This window comes from Ovis canadensis, chromosome 3, assembly GCF_042477335.2.
Source record: "Ovis canadensis isolate MfBH-ARS-UI-01 breed Bighorn chromosome 3, ARS-UI_OviCan_v2, whole genome shotgun sequence".
NCBI lineage: Eukaryota > Metazoa > Chordata > Mammalia > Artiodactyla > Bovidae > Ovis > Ovis canadensis.
Genome location: NC_091247.1, coordinates 188815313 through 188834187, shown reverse-complemented (window position 1 = coordinate 188834187; position 18875 = coordinate 188815313). Strand labels below are relative to the sequence as shown.

At 38.7% G+C, this 18875-nt stretch overlaps 1 protein-coding gene across 4 annotated transcripts in view; it reads left to right on the top strand.

The window, feature by feature from the left end:
* BICD1 (BICD cargo adaptor 1) overlaps positions 1 to 18875 on the top strand; it is a 253448-nt gene that overhangs the window by 94378 nt on the left and 140195 nt on the right. For all 4 annotated transcript variants that reach the window (XM_069585375.1, XM_069585373.1, XM_069585376.1 and 1 more), the window contains exon 2: positions 17662 to 17874. In XM_069585375.1, the coding sequence (XP_069441476.1) occupies positions 17662 to 17874 (213 nt within the window). The remainder of the gene's footprint in view (positions 1 to 17661; positions 17875 to 18875) is intronic.

The window sequence follows — 18875 nt, the reverse complement described above, 5'->3', positions numbered from 1 at the left end:
GCCTTTTCTAAATCCAGTTTGAACATCTGGAAGTTCTCAGTTCGTGTACTGTTGAAGCCTAGCTTGGAGAATTTTGAACATTAATTTGTTAGTGTGTGAGATGAATATAATTTGCGGTAGTTTGAACATTCTTTGGCATTGCCTTTCTTTGGGATTGGAATGAAACTCACCTTTTCCAGTCCTGTGACCACTGCTGAGTTTTCCAAATGTGCTGGCATATTGAGTGCAGCACTTTCATAGCACCATCTTTTAGGATTTGAAATAGCTCAGCTGGAATTCCATCACCTCCACTAGCTTTGTTCATAGTGATGCTTCCTAAGGCCCACTTGACTTTGCACTCCAGGATGTCTGGTTCTAGGTGTGTGATCACACCACCATGGTTATCTGGGTCATTAAGATCTCTTTTATATAGTTCTTTGTATTCTTTCTACCTCTTCTTAATAATCTGCTTCTGTTAGGTCCATACACTTCTGTCCTTCATTGTGCCCATCTTTGCATGAAATGTTCTCTTGTTATCTCTAATTTTCTTGAAGAGATCTCTAGTCTTTCCCATCCGATTGTTTTCCTCTATGTCTTTGCATTGATCATATAGGAAGTGGTCATTATATCACTTACATAAAGGGAAAACCTCTGGGTTTTATGTATTCACTGACTAAATTTCAGTGTGTCAGTGGAGTCAATGTGGATTCAGTCCTTTTCTAGGAAACATGTTGTTTTCATTGCCAGTAGTGTACTTTAGAAGAGACATCCAGTTTGATGGAGATATTTCAAGGTTTAAATAACTTAATGTATAAAGTTTAGTTGGTACAATCTACCCCTTCTTCTTTTGAACACATATATTCATAGCACCCATCATGGCAAATAGATGGAGAAACGATGGAAACAGTGATGGACTTTATTTTCTTGGGCTCCAAAATCACTGCAGGTGGTGACTATAGCCATGAAATTAAAAGGCGCCTGCTCCTTGGAAGAAAAACTATGAAAAAACTAGACAACATATTAAAAACCAGAGACATTACTTTGCCAACAAAGGTCTGAGTAGTTAAAGCCATGTTTTTCCAGAAGTCATTTATGGATGTGCGAGTTGTACCATAAAAAAGGCTGAGTGCCAAAGAATTGATGCTTTTGAAGTGGGGTGTTGGAGAAGCCTCTTGAGAGTCCCTTGGATTGCAAGGAGATCAAATCAATTGATCCTAAAGTAACTCAACCCTGAATATTCATTGGAAGTACTGATGCTCAAGCTCCAATATGTTGGCCACATGTTGTGAAGAGCTGACTCATTGGAAAAGACCCTGATGCTGGGAAAGATAGAAGGCAGGAAGAGAACGGGACAACAGAGGGTGAGATGGTTGGATGGTATCACCGACTCAATGGACATGAGTTTGAGCAAGCTCCTCCAGATGGTGAAGGACAGAGAAGTCTAGCTTGCCAAACTGCTTGGGGTTGCAAAGAGTCAGACATGATTGAATGACAGAAAAACAGCAACATTCAATGCACCTTTATGTATAGAGCCAACACTGAAACAAGTGTTCAACAGAATAGTATTTCTAAATGGAATACTACTCAGCAGTAAAAAGTAACAACCTACTTATTTACGTGAACATATGAATCAGTCTAAAATACATTTAAAGCAAAATAAGTCTTTCACATACATATACAGGACACACAGTATGATTTTATTTAGATGGAATTCTAGGACAGGTAAGACTAGAGTGAAAAATTCTGAACAGTGTGGATGGTGCATGCCTAGGAAGGAATAGGAGAGAGTTTTTTCTGGGGTTATGGTAACCTCTCAACAGGGGTTCAAATTTTGCAGGTGTATACATTTGTCAAAACTCAGAATTGTCCTGTTTAAGATTTGTGTATTTCATTGAATATAAATGTCACCTCAATAAAAGAACAATGAATAAACTTTGAACTCTAGTTAATGGATGTACATGCTGAAATGTTTGAAGATAAAGGATACTGAAGTCTGCAACAGATGTATCAAAAAAATAAGATGGTTTAAAGTATGAAGAATGTGATGGAAATGATAGAAATTAGGTGTAATATACAGAGTGGTGTTCATGCCACAGTTGTTTCTACTTGTCTGTATGTTTGAATTATTTTATACTGAAAATGCTGGCAAGGAAAAAAGTTGATGAGCCTTTCCTCAGGAAACACAGTATTGTACTTTTCAAAAGCTCTTTCCTAAAGTAAATGGGATATTATAATATTGCAGATGAGAAAACAGAGGTACCATATAAACCCTAAAGTCAGTTCAGTTCAGTTCAGTTGCTCAGTCGTGTCTGACTCTTTGCAACCCCATGAATCGCAGCACGCCAGGCCTCCCTGTCCATCACCAACTCCTGGAGTTCCCTCAAACTCATGTCCATTGAGTCGGTGATGCCATCCAGCCATCTCATGCTCTGTCGTCCCCTCGTTCTCTTGCACTTAATCTTTCCCAGCATCAGCATCTCTTCTAGTGAGTCATTCTTCACGTCAGGTGGACAGAGTATTGGAGCTTCAGCTTCAGCATCAGTCCTTCCAATGAATATTTTGGATTTATTTCCTTTAAGATTGACTGGTTTGATCTCTTTTCTGTCCAAGGGACCCTTAAGAGTCTTCTCCTGCACCACAGTTCGAAAGCCTCAATTCTTCAGCAGCAGCCTTCATTATGGTCCAACTCTTACATCCATACATGACTACTGGAAAAACCATAGTTTTGCTATATGGATCTTTGTTGGCAAAGTGATGTCTCTGCTTTTGAATATGCTGTCTGGGTTTGTCATAGCTTTCCTTCCAAGGAGCAATCATCTTTTAATTTTGTGGCTGCAGTCATTGTCCAAAGTGATTTTGGAGCCCAAGAAAATAGCCTGTCACTCTTCCACTGTTTCCCCATCTATTTGCCATGAAATAATGGGACAGGATGCCATGATCTTGGTTTTTTGAATGTTGAGTTTGAAGCCAGCTTTTTCACTCTCCTCTTTCTCCTTCATCAAGAGGCTTTTTAGTTCCTCTTCACTTTTCTTCCATTACAGGGGTATCATCTGCATATCTGGGACTATTGATATTTCTTCCAGCAATCTTGCTTCTAGCTTGTGATTCATCCAGCCCAGCATTTTGCATAATGTACTCTGCATAGAAGTTTTGTAAGCAGAAATATAGAATAGCTTTTTGACTTTGGAAGATGGAAAGTTATTAAATGAGATGGAAAAGTGCTAGCCAGAAAGCAAGATTGGTCATTGGACTACTTTAAAATCAAGGATATTACTTCATTAAAAGACATCACTAAAAAGAGCTGGGAGAGGTAGAAACCGTGAACTGTCAGAAAGTATTTGACACCCATGTAACTGAAAAATTATAAAGATACAGGAAACTGTCCTTCAGATAATGATTTCATCAAAAGATGCTGCGATATGGGTGAAAAATCGAGCCATAAATTCTGGGGAGAGATATTTGTTTTGCATATGGCTGACAAATAATTAAATATGATAAAAAGCACTCTATTGAAAATTGAAAAAAGCCTTGAATAGAAATTATGCAGAAGTGGAAATGTGAATGGTCAATAAAATATGAAATACTTTATACTAAATAAAGTATATACTTTATACCAAATACTAAGTACTTTAGTTTCATTAGAAATTAGGAGAAGGAAATGGCAACCCACTCCAGTACTCTTGCCTGGAAAATCCCATGGACAGAGGAGCCTGGTGGGCTACAGTCCATGGGGCCACAAAGAGCACATGACTGAGCGACTTCACTTTCACTTCACTTTCAAATTAAAACCACCAGATGTCACACTATGTCACACTCCCCAGAGCGGGAAAAACTTTAAAGTCGAAAAGTCAACAGTAAGAACATGAAACAATAGGACGCTGGTGGCAATGTGAATCAGGGCAGCCCCTTTGAAGCTGTGTGTGATCTATAGGCTGGTCATTTAGCTCCTAGCCCACACTCTAGAATAGTGATTCTCAACCCTTATGTTAGAATCTAAGAACGCTGTTTTTCAGTCGCTAGTCATGTCCAACTCTTTGCGACCCCATGTACTACAACACGCCAGGCCTTCACCATCTCTCAGAGCTTGCTCAAACTCATGGCCATTGAGTCAGTGATGCCATCCAACCATCTTGCCCTCTGTCGTACCCTTCTGCTCCTGCCTTCAATCTTTCCCAGCATCACGGTCTTTTCTGATCATCAGGGTCAACCCTTGTGTTAGAATCTAAAAATGAGCTGATCAGAAATAGTTTGGCTGGACATTACCCCAGACGTGTAGTTACCAGATTGTGTCTGTAGGTGCCCAGGGGCACTACCACAAACTCACAGAGGACTGTGGGGTATTTTACATGTTCAAGAGAATACTGTGGTACTCTGCTGGACACTGTATGAACTACTAACTCAAGATGGTTCAGGTCAGTTTCCTTGTTAGACTTGCTCCATTCTTTTCTACTATGCAGTATTTTGCAAAACTAGATCTTTCAGTGGTTGCTTAAATAAAAAGCAGATAGGAAAACCATAGGAAAATCACTGTGGAACAGGAAATAAAGATGGCTTAGTCCACTCTGATTCCAGGGTTTGAGAAGTTGTACAGAGCCGAACAGGTACACGTATACCATTCCTAAGCAATTGTGGTTTTTTAAGAATGAAACTAAAATATTTTTTCTTTCAGTTTTTGCACATTAGTTTTTCAGACAGCTTTTGCATCATTTTGGAGAAGGAAATGGCAACCCACTCCAGTATTCTTGCCTGGGAAATTCCATGGGCAGAGGATTCTGGGGGGCTACAGTCCATGGGTTGAAAAGAGTCAGACACAACTGAGCTGCTAACACACACAGTGCCTCATTTGGAGATGAAGACTTAGTAAGTTGTTTGGAACTATTTAGTAAATGGACTGGTTTGGTATTTCTTTTGTCCTGGGGTGCCATTTAAAAAAAGTTTTGAAACACCAAGTGTATCTTGAACCAAGAATGTTTGAGAATCTCTATCCCAAATTAGTTAACTGAGAATATTTGGGGTTGGAGTCTGTGTGTCTTTGTTTTTGAAAAACTTCCCAGGTGATTCCAATGGCCCCTAGAACTGAGAAGCACTGCTAGGGAAACTCATACACATGTGGCTAAAGATAACACTATTCAAAGTATATCTGGGGACCAGTGCTGTTTTGCACGTGATTTTCTACAGGTCTTTGTCAAGGTGTAGTTTGTATTAATCACATCTTCAGTGAATAATGGTACAGATTTTGTCATCTTTTTTTATCCCTATGTTACATTTGTTCTGGTTAAATTTATTGAAATGTAATTTCCTGACTGTTAAATCTAATAATAAAACAATAATAATAAAAAGAATGGATAGTTGGACAACATGAACTCACTCATTGCAGCCAAATGGTGCAGGTATTTTGGAAGACAGTTTGGTGGTGTTTTACAAAAGTTAACATACTTTTACCATACTATCTACTAATCATAATCCTTGGCTTTCCCCAAAGAAGTTGAATATTTATATCTACATAGAAACCTGCTCACATATGTTTATAGCAGCTTTGTTCGTAATTGTCAAAACTTGCAAGCAACCAAGGATGTCCTTCAGTAAGGTGAATGGACAACTAAACTGTGATACATCCAGACAATGCAATATTATTCAGGGCTAAAAGTAAATGAGAGATAAGCCAAGAAAAGACATAGAGGAGACTTAAATGCATGTTACTAAATGATAGAAGCCAATCTGAGAAGACCTCATACCATATGATTCCAAGTATATGACGTTCAGAAAAAGGCAAAATTCTAGGACTGTGAATAAGTCAGTAATTGGCAGGAATTGGAGAGTATAGCAGAACAGATAGAGCAAAGAGTTTTTAGGGCAGTGAAACTACTCTGTATGATACTATAATGGTAGATACATGTCATTACGGCTGTGTCTGAATCCACAGAATATACACCACCAAGAGTGAACCCTAATGTAAACGGTAGACTTTGGGTGATTATGACGTGTTAGTGTAGGTTCTTGAATTGTAATGAAAGTAGCTCTCTGGCTGGGGAGGCTATGCATGTCGGAGGGCAGGGAGTATTTGGGAAATCTCTGTACTTTCCTCTCAATTTTGCTGTGAACCAAAACCACTCTAAAGGAAGTCTTTAAAAAAATCATTGGGGCTTACATTCTGTGCTTTTCTTCTAATATTTTTCTAGTAATTTATTATTTATATAGTTTTATTAAAGTATAATTGACATACAACAAACTGCACATACTTAAAGTGTACAACTGGATGAATTTTGACATATGTATGAAAGTGAAAGTGAAGTCAGTCAGTCGTCTCCAACTCTTTGTGACCCCGTTGACTGTAGCCTACCCAGCTCCTCTGTCCATGGGATTCTCCAGGCAAGAATACTGGAGTGGGTTGCCATTTCCTTCTCCAGGGGATCTTCCCGACCCAGGGATCAAACCTGGGTTTCCCACATTGGAGGCAGACTCTTTAACCTCTGAGCCACCAGGGAATGTATACATTTGTGAAATCATCATCACAGACAAGATAATGAATATATCCATTAGGCTTTAAAATGTTTTTGTGTACCATCATAATCCTTCCTTTTTCCTTTCCACACTGCTTCGCTGCTTCCTTAAGCTCCCCCAGCTCTCCGCCACCCACACCCCTCTCCAGGGCAACCGTTCATCTGCTTTCTGTCACTGTAGTTAAGATTTGTCTGACCTATTCTGCTCAGCATAATTATTTTACAATTCAACCATGTTGCATGTATCAATAGTTCATTCATTTTAACTTCTGAGTAATATTCCATTTTATGGATATACTGCAATTTCTTTGTTCATTCATCTGTTGGTGGGCATTTCAGTTTTTGTCTATTACATATAAAGGTGTGCACATTTGTGTACAAATCTATATGGACATGGTTGGGTCATGTCATAGATACATGGTTACAGTAGTACATTTTTATTGTATTTTGCAAAAGTGTTAGTCCACCAATGATTGGAAATAAAACAGTTCCTTCCCAAAATGTATTTTGATACGTACTAACCACGGAGATATGCACATGGTTATGATAGCAAAATAACTGGATGCAATGGATCCAATCATCCATTGTTAGGATTAGGAGAATGGAATATTAAAATGAGGTATATACTTATTCAGAATAATATAACAATGAAAATAGATCAATAATAGCTACATTTATCAAAATGGTTAAATATTAGAAATTGAAAGTTGAGTTTAAAAAGCAAATTGCAAAAGAATGCCTGTGGAATGATTCCATTATGCAAATTTTAAAAGAAAATGATATTAAATATTAAGAAGATGTGGCAAGAATACAAAGAAGAACTATACAAAAATATCTCAATGACCCAGATAAGCAAGATGGTGTGATCACTCATCTAGACTCAGACGTCTTGGAGTGTGAAGTCAAGTGGGCCTTAGAAAGCATCACTACAAACAAAGCTAGCAGAGGTGATGGAATTCCAGTTGAGCTATTTCATATCCTAAAAGATGGTGCTATGAAAGTGCTTCACTCAACATGCCAGCAAATTTGGAAAACTCAGCAGTGGTCACAGGACTGGAAAAGGTCAGTTTTCATTCCAATCCTAAAGAAAAGCAATGCCAAAGAATGTTCAAACTACCACAGAACTGTACTCATTTCACATGCTAGCAAAGTAATGCTCAAAATTCTCCAAGCCAGGCTTCAACAGTACGTGAACTGAGAACTTCCAGATGTTCAAACTGGATTTAGAAAAGGCAGAGGAACCAGAGGTCAAATTGCCAACATCCATTGGATCATCAAAAAAGCAAGAGAATTCCAGGAAAACATCTAATTCTGCTTCATTGACTATGCTACAACCTTTGACTGTGTAGATCACAACAATCTGTGGAAAATTCTTAGAGATGGGAATACCAGCCCACCTTACCTGCCTCCAGAGAAACCTGTATGCAGGTCCAGAAGCAACAGTTAGAACTGGACATGGAACAATGGACTGGATCAAAATTGGGAAGGGAGTACGTCACTCTGCTTATTTAACTTATATGCAGAGTATATCGTGAAATGCTGGGCTGGATGAAGCACAAGCTAGAATCAAGATTTCTGGGAGAAATATCAGTAACCTCAGATATGCAGATGACACCATACTTCTGGCAGAAAGTGAAGAGGAACTAAAGAGCCTCCTGATGAAAGTGAAAGATGAGACTGAAAAAGCTGGCTTTAAATTCAACATTCAAAACACTAGGATCATGGCATCTAGTCCCATCACTTCATGGCAAATAGATGGGGAAACAATGGAAACAGTGAGAGACTTTATTTTCTTGAACTCCAGAATCACTGCAGATGGTGACTGCAGTCATGAAATTAAAAGACACTTGCTCCTTGGAAGCAAAGCTATGACAAACCTAGACAATATTTTATTTATTTATTTATTTATTTTTATGCAATGACAATCTTGTTTCTTCCTTGATTTATTGTGGATTAAAGATTAATACAGTTATATAGTTCATGAACATCTTATTTCAAATCTAATGGACCTCCAAGCATTGGAGTATCCCAAAACTCATTTATATAAACTGATTTTCTTATTTTTATTTTTTTAATTAATTTATTTATTTTACTTTGCAATATTGTATTGGTTTTGCCATACATTGACTTGAATCCACCATGAGTGTACATGTGTTCCCCATCCTGAACCCCCCCTCCCACCTCCCGCCCCATCCCATCCCTCTGGGTCATCCCAGTGCACCAGCCCCGAGCACCCTTGTATCATGCATCAAACCTGGACTGGGAGAAAATAATAGCAAACAAAGCAACAGAGGAAGAATTAACCTCAAAAATACACAACCAACTCCTGCAGCTCAATCCCAGAAAAAATAAAAGATCCAATCAAAAAGTGGGCCAAAGAACTAAACAGACATTTCTCCAAAGAAGACATATAGATGGCTAACAAACACATGAAAAGATGTTCAACATCACTCATTATCAGAGAAATGCAAATCCAAAACCACAATGAGGTACCATTTCACACCAGTCAGAATGGCTGCGATCCAAAAGTCTACAAGCAATAAATGCTGGAGAGGGTATGGAGAAAAGGAAACCCTCTTACACTGTTGGTGGAAATGCAAAGTAGTACAGCCACTATGGAGAACAGTGTGGAGATTCCTTAAAAAACTGGAAATAGAACTGCTTTATGACCCACCAATCCCACTGCTGGGCATACACACTGAGGAAACCAGAATTGAAAGAGACACATGTACCCCAGTGTTCATCGCAGCACTGTTTATAATAGCCAGGACATGGAAGCAACCTAGATGTCCGTTAGCAGACAAATGGATAAGAAAGCTGTGGTACATATACACAATGGAATATTACTCAGCCATTAAAAAGAATACATTTGAATTAGTTCTAATGAGGTGGATGAAACTGGAGCCTATTATACAGAGTGAAGTAAGCCAGAAAAAGTCATCAATACAGTATACTAGCACATATATATGGAATTTAGACAATATTTTTAAAAGCAGAGACATTACTTTGCCAACAAATGTCCATATAGTCACAGCTATGGAGTGAGTCACGTATGGATGTGAGACTTGTATCATACCGAAGGCTAAATATCAAAGAATTGATGCTTTTTAAGTGGGGTGTTGGAGAAGACTCTTGAGTCCCTTGGACAGAAAGGAGATCAAACCAGTTAATCTAAAGGAAATCAATCCTGAGTATTCTCTGGGAGGACTGATGCTGAAGCTGAAGCTCCAATACTTTGGCTACCTGATGTGAAGAGCTGACTCACTGGAAAAGACCCTGATGCTGGAAAAGATTGAAGGCAGGAGGAGAAGGGGATGACAGAGAATGAGATGGTTGGATGGCATCACCAATGCTATGGACACGAGATTAAGCAAGCTCCGTGAGATGGTGAAGGACAAGGAAGCCTGGTGTGCTGCAGTCTATGGGGTCTCAAAGAGTTGGATACGACTGAGCAACTGAACAACAACAACAATATTAAATTATTTGTTGCTTCCAAGTACATAGATATATAGTAAAGTATAAAGAAAAGCAAGAAAATGGTAACTACAAAATAGGGTATTACTTCCCTGAAGAGAGGTTGGGGTACAGCAGGGGAGATGGGATCAAGGAAGGGTATACAGAAGCTTTTGAGGCGAATGTGTCATAATCTATTTCCTATGATCCACCTAGTCAAATGCTTTGGTGTAGTTAAGAAAGAAGAGGTAGATGTTTCTCTGGAACTCTCTTGCTTTTTTGATGATCCAACAGATGTTGGCAATTTGATCTCTGGTTCCTCTGCCTTTTCTAAAACCAGCTTGAACATCCAGAAGGTCATGGTTCATGTACTGTTGAAGCCTGGCTTGGGGAATTTTGAGCATTACTTATGCTAGTATGTGAGATGAGTGCAACTGTGTGGTAGTTTGAGCATTCTTTGGCATTGCCTTTCTTTGCGATTGGAATGAAAACTGACCTTTTCCAGTCCTGTGACCACTGCTGAGTTTTCCAAATTTGCTGGCATGTTGAGTGAAGCACTTTCATAGCACCATCTTTCAGGATTTGAAATAGCTCAACTGGAATTCCATCACCTCTGCTAGCTTTGTTTGTAGTGATGCTTTCTAAGGCCCACTTGACTTCACATTCCAGGATGTCTGGCTCTTGATGAGTGATCACACTATGGTGGTTATCTGAGTCATGAAAATCTTTTTTGTACAGTCCTTTTGTGTATTCTTGCCACCTCTTCTTAATATATTCTGCTTCTGTTGGGTCCGTACCATTTCTGTCCGTTATTGTGCCTCTCTTTGCATGAAATGTTCCCCTGTTATGTCTAATTGTCTTGAAGAGATCTCTAGTCTTTCCCATTCTGTTGTTTTCCTCTATTTCTTTGCATTGATCACTGAGGAAGGCTTTATCTCTCCTTGCTATTCTTTGGAACTCTGCATTCAGATGGGTATATCTTCCCTTTTCTTCTTTGCCTTTAGCTTCTCTTCTTTTCTCAGCTCTTGTAAATCCTCCTCAGACAACTATTTTGCCTTTTTGCATTTCTTTTTCTTGGGGATGGTCTCGCTCCCTGCCTCCTGTACAATGTCAAGAGCCTCTGTTCATAGTTCTTCAGGCACTGTCTACCAGACCTAATCCCTTGAATCTATTAATCACTTCCACTGTATAACCTTAAGGGATTTGATTTAGGTCATACCTGAACGAAATTAAAAGACACTTACTCTTTGGAAGAAAAGTTATGACCAACCTAGACAGCATATATAAAAAAAAGAGACATTACTTTGCTGACAAAGGCCCATCTAGTCAAGGCTATGGTTTTAGTAGTCATGTATGGACGTGAGAGTTGGACTGTAAAAAAAAGCTGAGTGCTGAAGAATTGTTGCTTTTGAACTGTGGTGTTGGAAAAGACTCTTGAGAGTCCCTCGGACTGCAAGGAGATCTAACCAGTCCATCCTAAAGGAAATCAGTCTTGAATATTCATTGGAAGGACTGATGCTGAAGCTGAACCTCCAGTAATTTGGCCACCTAATGCGAAGAACTGACTTATTTGAAAAGACCTGATGCTGGGAAAGATTGAAGGCAGGTGGAGAAGGGGACGACAGAGGATGAGATAGTTGGATGGCATCACTGACTCAATAGACATGAATTCGAGTAACCTCTAGGAGCTGGTGATAGACAGGGAGCCCTGGTGTGCTGCAGTCCATGGAGTCGCAAAGAGTAGGAACGCGACTGAGTGACTGAACTGATCTGATCTGAGTGGTATAGTGGTTTTCCCTACTTTTTTCAATTTAAGTCTGAATTTGGCAATAAGGAATTCATGATCTGAGCCACAGCCAGCTCTGGGTCTTGTCTTTTGTTGACTGTATAGAGCTTCTCCATCTTTGCCTACAAAGAATATAATCAATCTGATTTCAGTATTGATCACCTAGTGATGTCAAAGTGTAGACTCATCTCTTGTGTTGTGGAAGAGGGTGTTTGCTACGACCAGCGTGTTGGAAGAGGGTGTTTGCTATGACCAGTGCGTTCTCTGTACAAAACTCTGTTACCCTTGCCCTGCTTCATTTTGTATGCCAAGGCCAAATTTGCCTATTATTCCAGGTATTTCTTGACTTCCTACTTTTTCATTAGAGTCCCCTATGATGAATAGGATATCTTTTTTGGGTGCTGGTACTACAAGGTCTTGTAGGTCTTCATAGAATGATTCAACTTCAGCTTCAGCATTACTGCTTGGGGCATAGACTTGGATTACTGTGATTGAATGAGTGAAATCGCTCAGTCGTGACTGACTCTTTGCGACCCATCCATGGGATTCTCCAGATAAGAATATTAGAGTGGGTTGCTGTTTCCTTCTCCAAAATGGGTTAGAGTACATAAAATTAAAAACTTATTTCTTCGGTCATATTGCCACATTTCAAGAGCTCTTTTGCCACACGTGGACAGTGGTTACTATATTGGACAACACAGATATATCATTGATGGAAGTTCTATTTGGCAGTGCTGTTTTATGCTCTTACCCTGGATTTTATTTTCTTTTTAAATTTTGCTAACATTATACCACATACTTATTTATTTATTTGTGTTCCACTAGAATTCTCACAATAGCAGAGATTTTTTTTCTAAAATATTGCTGAATCCTCAGCGCCTCAAGCAATGCCTATTTATAGCAATGCCTGTAAATGCTTATTTAATGAACAAACAAATGTATGAACAAGTTTTAGCATTTCAAGTAAAAATATTTTGTCTAATGTCCTTGAATAACCTAGTGTACCATTTTGTCACAATTTTTAAGATAAAAGAATGAAAATCCTGAAACAAGGATCATATTTGAGAGATGATAGGATATTATTAAATATACTAGCTGAACTTTGTCTTTCATATTATGAAAGACAAGAAGCATGAAAATTCTGCTTTACAGTTAACATATTGTCTTGAATATGAAGGTAAAATATACCAGTTTTCATGGATTAAGAGGTCATGTGAGTAGAATAAGAAAGCAAGGTATACTTATTATATAGTTAAATGGATTTGACTGCCCTACAGTTGAAATCAACTGATACACTGCAATGCACTATATTAAAGGTGATAATTGTGGAATTATAGCTACACATATGATGAGAAATCCTAGTACATTCTAAAATTGTATAGAAATGTCAGTTTATCTCAAATGAATTTCAGATAAAGATCGTCCATGAAATGACTGCAGTGCCTAAAAAGAATTTGCTATCTGAACAAAAGATAACTAGAAGCATGACTGCCCTAGGTTTGCCTATAAATAGCAAAGCTAGTTTTGTGATTTCTGCCAAGCATGCAGCTTCAATAGTCTTATAAGAGATTGCCTCTCTTCTCTTGGGTCCAACTTTGTCAGGAGTTACTTGGAATGGTGGTGGAGGAGGGAGGGCCTGGTAAATCAGCTTCAACAATTAGCTGCACGATATTTGCCAGCTGGCTTTCACGGCCAGTTCCGGTTACCAACAGTTAGGAATTGGGTAAAATAGGAGTGTTTTCTCCTTCACTCTCCCTTAATGCAGATTTTTCTGAGTCATGTTAGTTCACAAAGAATTTGCAAATATAGATGATGGAACATCTGTAGCCTGTGCTGGATTGGTGTTATTTTTATATTTCAAGTAAAAAAAAAATTACACCATAATAAGTGTTCTTGGATAACCTTCCATACTTACACTGGTTTTAAATCAGGCCTAGTGAATGCACATTCCTCATAAAAATGCTCAGTTAAAGTTTCTGAGCTATAATAAATATGAGTTAAGGATTCATCAAAGATGAATTTGTCAAAAATGAATTCATCAATTTGTATTTTCAGTTTCAATTCTTGACTGTATTTTGAAGATCTGGTCTGTGTGTATGACTGAAATGTTTTATTTCCTTTGGTGCTGGATCCAGAGTACACGTGCTGTTAAGATCTTAGGGGTCAATTTAGCCACCAAAGGAGCATTGCCTGTTTGCTGAGAATAATGTGAGAACCATAGGTTGCCTTAGTCTATTGATTTTACTCAGGCAGAGTTAAGAAAATGGCCTGTGGAAGTTTTCTGTTACATAGAAGTGAGGAAGTAGTTGTGGAAAAAGAGGCAGGCTGAGGTGCTTGACACAGAGTTCATGCTAATTTTAAATTTTACTAGTACTTAAGTATATAGTCAGGCTTCACTGGTGGTTCAGTGATAAAGAATCCACCTGACAATGCAGAAGACCCAGGTTCGATCCCTCAGTCGGGAAGATCTACTGGAAGAGAAAATGGCAATCCACTCCAGTATTCTTGCCTGGAAAATCCCATGGACAGAGGAGCCTGGTGGGGTGTAGTCTATGGGGGTAGCAAAAGAGTTGGGCATGACTTAGTGACTAAACTAAGAAGAAGAAATAGTTAAGGTTCCTTTGCCAGGGTGAGGGTCTCCTGAAGATGTCCCCAGGTCACCATGGAGAGATGTGCTGCCAGACATCTTTCCAAAGGCTTTTTAATGAATAATGAATTCAGAATTGCTCTCACAGAACCTGAACATTACCAATGGAAAAGCAAGGTCAATGGCACCTGCAAAGTTAATTTTTCATCTCTTAATAAGTCTATATGCTTATTATCACATGTAGAATCTTGGCTACTCCAATAAAGTATGTCTTTCTGTCCTGAGACAGAAGAAGCTAAACACCAAGAGTATCCTTCTCTGTTAATTCCAGCCTTATTTCTTCATGATCTGTACACAGTCCAGAAGCACCATTTAATAACATTTGAAATTTTAAAATGTGTGTGTGTGTGTGTGTGTGTGTGTGTGTGTGTGTGTGTGCTGAGTCACTTCAGTCATGCGTGGCTCTTTGCAACCCCTTGGACTGTAACTCACCAGGCTTCTCTGTCCATGGAATTCTCCAGGCAATAATACTGCAGTGGGTAGCCATTCCTTTCTCTAGGGGATCTTCCCAACCCAGGGACTGAACCTGCAGGCAAATATTTTACCGTCTGAGCTACCCTAATGTAACCAGAGTACAACTATGGAGACCAGAAATTGACATTGCTACATATTATTAGCCAGTATTAAGAGTGTATTCTGATTTTGCCAAATGTCCTACTAATATCTTTTTTTCAGGGCAGGCTCCAATCCAGATTCCTCTACTGCATTTAATTGTTATGTTTCCTTAGTCTCATCTTGTCTGGAGAAGTCTTTCTCTCTTTTTCCTAACCTTAATACTTTTGAAGGGTCCTGGCCAGTTATTTTGTAGAATGTTTCCATTTTGATTTGCTTCATGCTTTCTTGTGGTAAAAACTGGCTTATGCATTTTTGGCAAGAATATCACAGAAATGACCCTGTGCCCGCCTCATGTGTTGATTAGAGGGTACACAATGTCAGGATGTCTTGTTGCTGCTGAACTAAGTTTTGGTCACTTAGTTAAGATCTACTGGGTTACTCCATTACAAAGTTACTGTTTTTCCCATTGGAATTAATAAATATCTTGGGAGAAAATGCTTTAAGGCTATGCAAATATCCTGTTTCTCATCATATTTTTTGCCTATTATTTTATATTCCATGTGTTTCATTGATAATCTTTACCTGCAATAATTATTACTTAGTATATGCCAAGTAATGCTGATGTATTTTATTTCTGTTAGAATTAAATTATTAGAATTCTACTGTGAAGAAAAGCTGTTCTGTCTTCCCTTATTTATTCAGCTTTACATCAATGTAGACTCATGAATATGGATTTTGTTCTATGGATTATAATTCACTACTGTAACTATTTTGTTCCCCCCAATTATCCCAGATTTGGCCATTTGGGAGACTCTTTAGTTAGACTCTTGTTTCCTTTGACATATCCACATCATTTTTTAAAAGCATTGTATTACTGTTTGGCACCACAGCTTTCACCAAGTTCTTTTTGCTCCAGCCAGGGACTCAGTCATTTCTTCAAAGAGCCCTAGTTCTTTTAATCGAGGATTGATATTTAGAAACAAAATTTGGCTGCAAGGTTTGCTGACAGAGCTAGACAATCTGTGTATACAACCACACATAAGCACCTTTGTGTCTCCATCTATTGAACTACTTCCCTATTAAAGACTATCCTGATACTTCTAATTACAACTTAATACCACTAGTTTCCTTCTCCCTTTCTTTATTTGTAATGCCTTTCTCCAGCAGGGAGAAATTTGGCTTTCATTATCCATAATATGTTTACTTATTTCCTCAAACCTAGTATACATGTAAAGAAGTTGTAGAATTGTGCCTCTATAATCCCCGTGAGAAGCAAATTTACTAAATAGACTATAGTGTTTGGGTACAATTCGTTTTGTCTTTAGCTTTACAATGTATAGCAAAAATACCAATTTCCAAAATTACTCAGGTTAGATCTTTTTTCTCAACTCCTTTCAATGTAGTCATGTTGTTCATTTGTAGTACAACTGGGTCCATTTGTTACTATTTGTATTCCATTGGGTCCCTGGACACATAGAGGTTGATGCTAATTATTATTCATTTGGGAGGTACGTGAAACATTATAAAGAGTAGAGGCATTACTTTGCTAACAAAGGTCCATCTAGTTAAAGCTATCATTTTTCCAGTAGTCATGTATGGATGTGAGAGTTGCACCATAAAGAAAAGCTGAGCACCAAAGAATTGATGCTTTTGAACTGTGGTTTAGAGAAGACTCTTGGGAGTCCCTTGGACTGCAAGGAGATCCAACCAGTCAATCCTAAAGGAAATCAATCTTGAGTATTCATTGGAAGGACTGATGCTAAAGCTGAAGCTCCAATACTTTGGCCACCTGATGCAAAGAGCTGACTCACAGGAAAAGACCCTGATGCTGGGAAAGAAGGCAGGATGAGAAGGGGATGACAGGACAAGATGGTTGGATGGCATCATCGATTCAATGGACATGAGTTTGAGCAAACTCTGGGAGATCGTGAAGGACAGGGAAGCCTGGCGTGCTACAGTCCATGGGGTCACAAAGAGTCGACACAACTGAGGGACTGAACAACAAAATGTGAAACTATATGCTGTAGTGCTAAGAGTCAGAATGATATAAGACAGTCTCAAAAAGTGTCGCTCCTATGAAACGTGATCTGTTGTATAGCATTTCATTCCCTCACCCTTTCTACCCTGTTCCCACTCACCAACTGTAGCTTATCAACTTCATTAATTCCTGTTTTTTATTTCTTTGTACATAGATATGTTTTCTTATATATTGATCGCATTTTAGTGTCTTTTTGTGGTACCAGAAGTTTGAATGCTGTTTGGTGGTTTTCTCTCTTAAAGGTATTGTTTGTAATTGATATATTCTTACCACTAATGTATTAGAAAGCTAATGAAACTATCATTTTCTTTCTTGAAAATTATTTTGGGGATTTTTTTCTAGACTGAAAATTAGAATATGAATTTTTATGGTCTCATTAGTGCTTAGCTGTCTATTCCTTGATAGGATTTGTCTAAAAAATGGTAACATAAAACAAGCAGTAATGTTTTTCAAGTTTTAGCACATTATATCTATATTTTAGCAAAATATTTAAAGTTTTTCTTTCTCCTTATTAAATTGAATTATTTCAAGTGTCAGTGAGAGCTGCTAGCCTGTTACATGAACCATGTAGTTTTTGCTTCTGAAAGTCTTGTTGAATAGCTTTTCTTGTACACAAAGCAAAATGAATCATGTTCCCAGTTCAGTTGAGTAGTGCAGCGGTGCGTTTCATTTTGTGTCCTTTCTCTTTCCAAATCCTCTGCAGGCGTTTGGGCAGTCCTTCTCCATCCACCGTAAGGTTGCTGAGGATGGAGAGACTCGGGAGGAAACGCTTCTGCAGGAGTCAGCATCAAAGGAAGCTTACTACCTGGGGAAGATTTTGGATATGCAGAACGAACTGAAACAGAGCCGGGCTGTGGTCACTAATGTCCAGGCAGAAAATGAGAGGCTCACAGCTGTCGTGCAGGATCTGAAGGAGGTAAACAAATAGCAAACATATTCCCTGTGAGAGAGCTGTGGGAGAAAGAAGATAAAATTCTTGCTAGGAAAGAGGAGTAAAACTTTTTCACTAATCAGAGGAGCTATATTAAACAAGAAGCACATAATGTCAATGCTAGCAATTTTTTCTGCTTTTTTAGTGAAATGAAAGCTTGTTCTGAGGTGAGCTTTTCTCTCTCTTATCATTTGTTGAGAGTTAAAGCCTTTATTTATTGAGTACTTGGGACCTGGTCTTGCTATTTCTGCAGAGGTACTTAAAAAATATAGTGACCTTAACACTTCTTTCCCTTTACCTGTTTCAATACAATGTGGAGAGGAATGGTTGGTTCTTACGCTCAGTGTCAGCACTAATTCAAAATGACAGTGGTGTTAGCACAGGACTCTCCTCACTGAGGGAGAGAGACTGGCAGAGGAGTGTTTTGAGGGAGTCTGAGAGTCTGGCATTAGAGAACCATAAACTGTTTTGCTGGTTGTAGACAAGTAGCAAATTATAGCTGGTATGAATCAGATTAGGAGCCTTCTTCATTCCCAGGGCCTCCCCTGAACTCACTCTTTCCCTTCAGCTTTGTACTTAGCAGTGTCTCATGCCAGATGGTTTCAGAGTGGCAGAGTCATTCTGCCCTGCGCGGAGGAGGTGATCCCGGGGACAGAAATAGCCAAAAGCAGCTTCATCCACTACCCTTTTAGGAGTAGTTTTGAAAACTTCATATTAAATTGTTCACTCCATTTTTTGATTAAGAAAGCTGTAGAAGAGGTGCAGGTATCCTCTAATTCCTACACCAGTGCAGTGGAGGTTAATGAACAAATGCCGGGTACACTACCAAGTAGGCTCCTTAACCGAGCATAATAATAGAAAAACAGTGGATGAAAAAATTGTTTGATACTGTGAAATGCATCCAAAGCAACCCACTGATACCCTTCTCTTGAAATTAGTGGAGTATTACAAGTAAAGTTTCATTATTATGAGATATAAGTTGCCCC